The sequence below is a fragment of the Oryza glaberrima genome, chromosome 6 (assembly GCF_000147395.1).
Source record: "Oryza glaberrima chromosome 6, OglaRS2, whole genome shotgun sequence".
NCBI lineage: Eukaryota > Viridiplantae > Streptophyta > Magnoliopsida > Poales > Poaceae > Oryza > Oryza glaberrima.
This window is the reverse complement of record NC_068331.1, coordinates 5,886,470-5,893,334: the sequence shown is the minus strand read 5'-3', so window position 1 is coordinate 5,893,334 and position 6,865 is coordinate 5,886,470. Positions and strand designations below refer to the sequence as shown.

The 6,865-nt window shown below is 50.4% G+C and overlaps 2 protein-coding genes across 2 annotated transcripts; both read left to right on the top strand.

Annotated features, from left to right (window-relative positions):
• The first annotated feature begins 755 nt into the window (after positions 1 to 755).
• On the top strand, positions 756 to 2,913 carry LOC127777322 (pentatricopeptide repeat-containing protein At3g29230-like). Its single transcript, XM_052303897.1, has one exon. It carries the CDS (start codon positions 1,028 to 1,030, stop codon positions 2,450 to 2,452), a length of 1,425 nt encoding a protein of 474 aa, XP_052159857.1. The 5' UTR covers positions 756 to 1,027; the 3' UTR covers positions 2,453 to 2,913.
• Positions 2,914 to 4,730: 1,817 nt separating this feature from the next.
• LOC127775929 (12-oxophytodienoate reductase 1) lies at positions 4,731 to 6,282 on the top strand. The gene is made up of 2 exons (XM_052302242.1): positions 4,731 to 5,179; positions 5,299 to 6,282. The coding sequence occupies exons 1-2, from the start codon at positions 4,822 to 4,824 to the stop codon at positions 6,078 to 6,080; spliced, it is 1,140 nt and encodes a 379-aa protein (XP_052158202.1). The 5' UTR covers positions 4,731 to 4,821; the 3' UTR covers positions 6,081 to 6,282.
• Positions 6,283 to 6,865: the final 583 nt, after the last annotated feature.

Genomic DNA, 6,865 nt, shown 5'->3' with positions numbered 1-6,865 from the left:
ATGAAGGGAATAACTTGGTTTTGCTTTTGGTGAGAGGCCAAAAGGGTTGGTTTTCTTTTGAAACGATGGGGAATAACAAATTGTTGTATGACATTGTGTGTTGTATTGGATTAATACAATTATGTTACTTATTTTAAAAGTAAAAATAAAATTTACTACCCGTATTGTTTCAACCAGTCGCTTCAGAGATGAAAACGGATATGATATTATGTAATCCGCTTCACTTTGAATCCGTCCAAGGATATTGGTATAGCTATTTGGTGGATATGGATGCCGATGTAGATGATGATATGATATCGGTTAGATAAATAGTACTTCCTCCGTTTCATATTACAAGACTTTGTAGCATTGCCACATTCATATATATGTTAATAAATCTAGATATATATGTATGCCTAGATTCACTAACATCTATATGAATATGGATAATGCTAGAAAGTCTTATAACCTGAAACGAAGGGACTAATGATATTTTAAAAAAGAGCAAATTTATTTATAATGGTATGGTCCAATTAACCCTTCCCATTTCCACTTTCTTTACCTCCAAATCTTCTAGGCGACCAAAAGAAAAATCTCCTGATATCCCCTTCTCGGAAACAAGTCCCTTAACTTTGTGCAGTAACTTTATGTAGTTTGTAGCTGTCGCACTGATATGTGGGTCATACCGACAGCACAAAATTAGAGTATATTAAGTCACATGACGAGTCCCTCACATATGAGCCATCTTTACATGAACCATATGCTGTAAAGTCACCTGACCTGAGGAGAGGATCTCATTCCTCTCCCTACACCCGGGCACCCGGCGGCCGGCGGTGGAGCTCCACCCCGACGAGCCCACCCCGCGGCATTGTCTGCTGCTAAAGCCGAGCTCTACGGGTGAGCCGGTGAGGCACGGCCACACGAGCACCCACCCCCATGGACGGAGACCACGTTGGGAGGAAGGCCACCACCATCAGCGCTCGGGGCGCCGAGGAGCAACCGTTCGGAGGAGCAACGAGTTGTTCACAGGCGCCGCCTATCTGATCTGATGCAGCTTCGGGTGCTCCCGAACGCCCGCGCGGCCCTCATCCGCGCGGTGGCGGATGCCCCCGGCCGCCGCGAGGAGCAGGCCCTCCACTGCCTCGCCTGCAAGCTGGGCCTCGCCGGCGATGCGGTGCTGGCCACCGCACTGCTCACCCGCTACGCCAGGCGCGGCCTCCTGGATCCCGCCCGGAGGCTGTTCGACGAAATGCCGCGCAGGGATGCGGTCGCGTTCAACGCCATGCTGGCCGCGCTCGTCGCGTCCCGGAGGATGGCCGACGCACGGGAGCTGTTCGAGCGGATGCCGGACAGGACCCCCGCCTCGTGGAACACCATGGTTACGTGTTACTGCAAGGCCGGCGACCTCGGCTCCGCCAGGGAGGTGTTCGAGGCGAGCCTCGGGGCGACGGCGAGCAATGTCGTGTCGTGGAACACGATGATCGATGGGTACTGCAAGGCCGGGAGAATGGACGCTGCGCAGGAGCTTTTCGATTGTATGGGCTGCTCTTTCTCCTCTTCCCCGTCGCCGGACGTTGTCACATGGAACACGATGATGGCCGGGTGTTTGCGCCGAGGTGACCCCGCTACCGCCATCGCCATGTTCCGCCGGTTGATGCGACAGACAGTGCAGCAACAGACGCTCATGATGCCCACCACGGTCACCATAGCCACCGTGGTGACCGCGTGCACGCAGGCAGGGGACTTTGCCTTTGGCCGGCGAGTCCATCACTACATCCGTCAGCTCGGGACAAGGATCGACGCCGTGCTAAGCAACGCCCTCATCGACATGTACTTCAAGTGCGGGAGCGTGGACCGCGCGCTCGACGTCTTCGCCACCATGCCCGACGGCCCCAACCTCTTCTGCTGGAACACGGTGATCGCGGGGCTAGGCATGAACGGCCGCGGCGAGGACGCCGTCAGGGCGTTCCACGACATGGTCGGGAGGAGTCGAACGTGCCGCGGGATCATCCGGCCCGACGGGGTGACGTTCGTGGCGCTCCTGTCGGCGTGCAGCCACTCCGGCCTGGTAGCGGAGGGCCGGAGGTTCTTCGCCGAGATGGTGCCGGTCCATGGCGTCGAGCCCCGGGAGGAGCACTACGGCTGCATGGTCGACCTCCTCTGCCGCGCCGGACTCCTCGGCGACGCCGTGCGCGTCGTGCGGGCGATGCCCGTCAGGCCGAACGCCAAGATTCTCGGGTGTCTCCTGCTTCACGCCCGCCGCTTGTCGTCGGCGTCGGAGGAGGACGGCGTCAGGGTGGGCGAGTGGGTGGCGGACCGGATATCGGAGCTGGACCTGGACGACGGCGCTGCCTATGGCCTGTCCAACATGTACGCCTCGTTGCAGAGGTGGGATCATGTGGAGATGCACCGGATCAAGGTGAACGCGGCGGTGCGCCATAAGCAGCCTGGTCAGAGCAGCTGCATGATCTAGCAGGCTGCAAGAACTGAAGATTATTGCTAGCCTGGGATTGATGACAATTGTCGTCAATTGCTGTCAATGATGTACCTGGTAGCTATGTACAGGTATTCGATTTTCCTCTAAGGGCCCCTTTGAATTGAAGGATTTGCATAGGAATTTTGGAGGATTTAATTTCCTAAGGATTTTTTTCTATGAAACCCTTTGATTCATAGGAAAGTATATGAAATTTTCCTTAGGATTGCATTCCTATAGCTCAATTTCATAGGAAAATAAGCAAGAGATTCAACCTCTTGGAAACTATCCTTGCTTTGTTTGTTTCCTATGGTGCTATCAAAGGGACCCTCTTCATCCTGTGTGTAGGATTAGGAAAACATGCCACTTCAATTCCTACGTTTTTTCTATTCCTGTGTTTTTCCTATGCGTTTCAAAGGGGCCCTAAAAGTTTTTTTTTCTGGAACGACTCACATAAGACGGTGCGAAGTTATATTGATAGAGCAGAAGAAAAATTATAAGATTACAAACCTAGAAGGTCGTAACCAGGAAAAAGAAAAAAAAAGTATACCATCACACCCATACATCGACAGTGCCAACACATAGAACAAGGAGAAGGCTAGCATTGGACCGGTCGTTGCTAAGCGTGACCGGCTACCGCTAGGTCAACAAAGAAACACGGCCGAGATCACCCAAAACCCAACCCTTACAATCAACACAAAGCCCTTATCTATCCAAGTCTTCAGGAGTAAGGGAGAGAGGGTGAGAGAGAAGAATGGAACACCTCTCCCCCCTAGGCCCTCCGACGTGGCCAACTTGTAGAGACTAGGATGCCGCTACAAGAGGATGAAATCTAGAGGGAGCTTGCACCAATTGGTTTGGGGTTTTGGCTAGGGGATACCTAAACGACATCTCTAAGGAGAGAAGCAACGGAAAACACTGCCGCCGCCGTCCGTCAAGGTCCCAAAGAGAACTAAGACTTCGCTTTTGCCCGGCATCCACACATGAGGGATGAGACGGCACGGCAATGCCCTTAGGAGGGGAATGACGCTTTGAGCGTCATCATTGCCGGCCCAGCTGAGGTCGGGTTGGGTTTTCACGCGCCACTCGCCCCGATGCTCCACCACCGTCCAACCTCTGCCGACATGTGGGTCCACTGCACCATCGCCCCCTACCGGCTAGCCTTCGTGCGTTTTAGACCGCACCGCATCCACCGGCAGCCTTCCTCTAAAAGTTATTACTTCCTCCGTCTCAAAGAAATAAAAATACTAGGGATATCTAGATTCATGCTTAGAATTTAAGTTTTTTTAATTATATTTTTAACCTTAGTATCAAGGTGTCTAGGCTGTATTTAGTTCCACGCTAAAATTAGAAGTTTGAAAAAATTGAAATGATATAACGAAAAAATTGGACGTTTGTACGTGTAGAAAAGTTCGATGTGACGGAAAAGTTAAAAGTTTGAAGAAAAAAAAGTTGAAATTTAAATAGGGCCTAGTATCAAACGCGTAGCCACTGATTTCTAACGTGCTGTCGTTTGCAGTGACGTCGCAGGACGTAAGCACGCGTGCGGCCCAACGTTCGCGTCGCTTTCTTTCGATGCAACAATCCTCTTTTGTTGACTTACCAGAATTCGCCTTATTCTGTTTATGTTTGGTCTGTTTGTAGTGTTTGAGAATCCTACGTATTTCGAACTTTATGTTTTAAGAGCTAAACATTTCACTTTATCCTTGGCGGGCACATGATAAATTTTACCACAAAATACTACAGTAACATGCAATTCGAAAGATCTAGAGTATTCCTTTAAAATCATACTCCTACTTATCTCAACTTGGTTGTTTTAAATTTTATAAATACCTGGCATTGTCAACCGCGTCAGTATTGAAACGTAAAATACTAGTAGTAGTATACAGAGTAACTACAAACAAGTTGTTTATTTACTCAAAGCACTCCGGGAATCCACACGCACTAGAACAAGCAATGGAAATCGGAACCATAAACAAATAGGGTCATGTTTGAATTCAGAATCAAACGTACACACCAAACACACCATCGCGTTGATTGGCACCGTCCTCGGCACCAAACTCCTGCTACCTCGATGTCTTGATCAGAACCACAGGAGTACGCGAACTAAAAAACGGCCACATGCAATGAATCTGTTCCCACGGGAACAAATGGAAACCTTTTTTCTAACGACAAGTTGTGATGACGGAGAGGGTGACAACAGCAGTTGGGAACACTTGGCCTCTCGGCGACCACCAACACCTATAAGTAGAGGCAGGCACCAACCCAAATGGAAGCAGAGCAACAAAGAACAGAGCAGAGCAGCAGCAAGAACAGAGTGAGAAGCAGAGCAATTTCGAGAAGAATCAACGAGTTACTCCTAAGCCAAGATGGTGCACGCACCGGCGAAAGAGGCGGCGGCGGCGATCCCGCTGCTGAAGCCGTACAAGATGGGGCAGCAGGAGCTCTCCCACCGTGTGGTGCTCGCGCCGCTCACGCGGTGCCGCTCCTACGGCAACGTGCCGCAGCCGCACGCGGCGGTGTACTACTCGCAGCGGGCGACCAGGGGCGGCCTCCTCATCGCGGAGGCCACCGACATCTCCCCCACCGCGCAGGGCTACCCGGAGACCCCCGGCATCTACACGCAGCAGCAGGTCGAGGCGTGGAAGCCCATCGTCGACGCCGTCCACCGCAAGGGCTCCCTCTTCTTCCTGCAGATATGGCACGTCGGCAGGGTCTCCACCACAGGTTCGTCCATCTGCCAGATTATTTACTTGCTAGTTGTTACTACTTGGTTACTGATTGATTCGAAGAATCAAAGGTCATTGTGCTCTTTGATTGATTAAATTTCCAAATGACATCGACAGATTTCCAGCCGAATGGACAGGCGCCGATCTCAAGCACCGACAAGCAGATCACACCGGACGATTCAGGCATGGTGTACTCCAAGCCCCGGCGGCTCCGGACAGACGAGATCCCTCAGATCGTCGATGACTTCAGGCGAGCCGCGCGGAACGCCATCGAGGCTGGTTTCGACGGCGTGGAGATCCACGGTGCGCACGGCTACCTCCTGGAGCAGTTCATGAAGGACAGCGCCAACGACCGCACCGACGAGTACGGTGGCAGCCTCGAGAACCGTTGCCGCTTCGCCGTCGAGGTGATCGACGCCGTCGTCGCCGAGGTGGGAGCTCACCGTGTCGGAATCAGATTATCGCCGTTCGTGGACTTCATGGACTGCTTCGACTCCGACCCGGTGGCTCTCGGCTCATACATGGTGCAGCAACTCAACAAGCACCCAGGGTTTCTCTACTGCCACATGGTGGAGCCAAGAATGGCCATAGTCGAAGGACGAAGGAAGATCACCCATGGCCTCCTCCCATTCAGGAAGCAGTTCAATGGCACTTTCATCGCTGCCGGCGGGTATGACCGGGAAGAAGGGAACAAAGTGGTAGCTGATGGCTATGCCGATCTCGTCGCCTATGGGAGGCTCTTCTTGGCTAACCCTGACTTGCCGAGGAGGTTTGAGATTAACGCGCCATTGAACAAGTATGACAGGTCTACCTTTTATACACAGGATCCCGTTGTTGGTTATACAGATTACCCTTTTCTTGAGGAGATTGATGAGGAGTCAACAACTACTTATGCTTAATTGTCACCTAAATAATCCAATTTTAGCCTATTATTTGGATTAATAATGTAACACTTTTCATGTGATACGGACAAGCATGAATACATTTTTTTTTGTAAGTTTGTAGCTGTTGATTCGAGATTAATGAGCTAATGTAATATTGATATTGTTTGAGGAAGATGTATTCGAATTTTTTTTGAAAATAATAAGATTTTAATGGAAAATCGTAGAAGTATAGGTCGGTTAGATAAAATTGCAAGTTTAGCACCCTATCGAACAACCGTGGTTCGACACGGTACCTATGGAACAAGTACAGTTCGATAGGGTACCTGCGGTAGTTCGACAGGTGATTAAAAAATATATAAAAAAGGGAAAAATCACTGTAGCACGCTGTTCACAATACCCTATCAAACCTAGGCAGTTCGATATGTGCCTGCGAGCACTGTAGCATCACTGTAGCGCGCTGTTCACCCAACCCCTCTCGAACTTTGGCAGTTTGATATGTCCCTGCCTAGCACTGTAGTGCTACTGTTCATGTACTTTTTTATTTGTTTCCGGACCAACTACCTTGTCGAACTGACACAGTTCGATATGTACCTGTCGAACTGTGGTTGTTCGATAGGTACCCCTGTCGAACCGCAGTTGTTCGATAGGGTGCTAAACTAGCGATTTCATCTAACTGATCTATAGTTTTGTGATTTTCCATTAAAATCATATTACTTTTAAAAAAATCGATGTATTCCTTTTCCTATCATCATTATAGCGCTAATCCTACTGTGTTAGAGTATGTAGCTCGACACACCTAT

Coding starts and splice junctions, on each gene's coding strand:
- LOC127777322 (XM_052303897.1), top strand. CDS start 1,028: ATGCAGCTTCGGGTGCTCCCGAACGCCCGCGCGGCCCTCATCCGCGCG.
- LOC127775929 (XM_052302242.1), top strand. CDS start 4,822: ATGGTGCACGCACCGGCGAAAGAGGCGGCGGCGGCGATCCCGCTGCTG. Junction 5,180..5,298: donor CGGCAGGGTCTCCACCACAG/GTTCGTCCATCT, acceptor TGACATCGACAG/ATTTCCAGCCGAATGGACAG.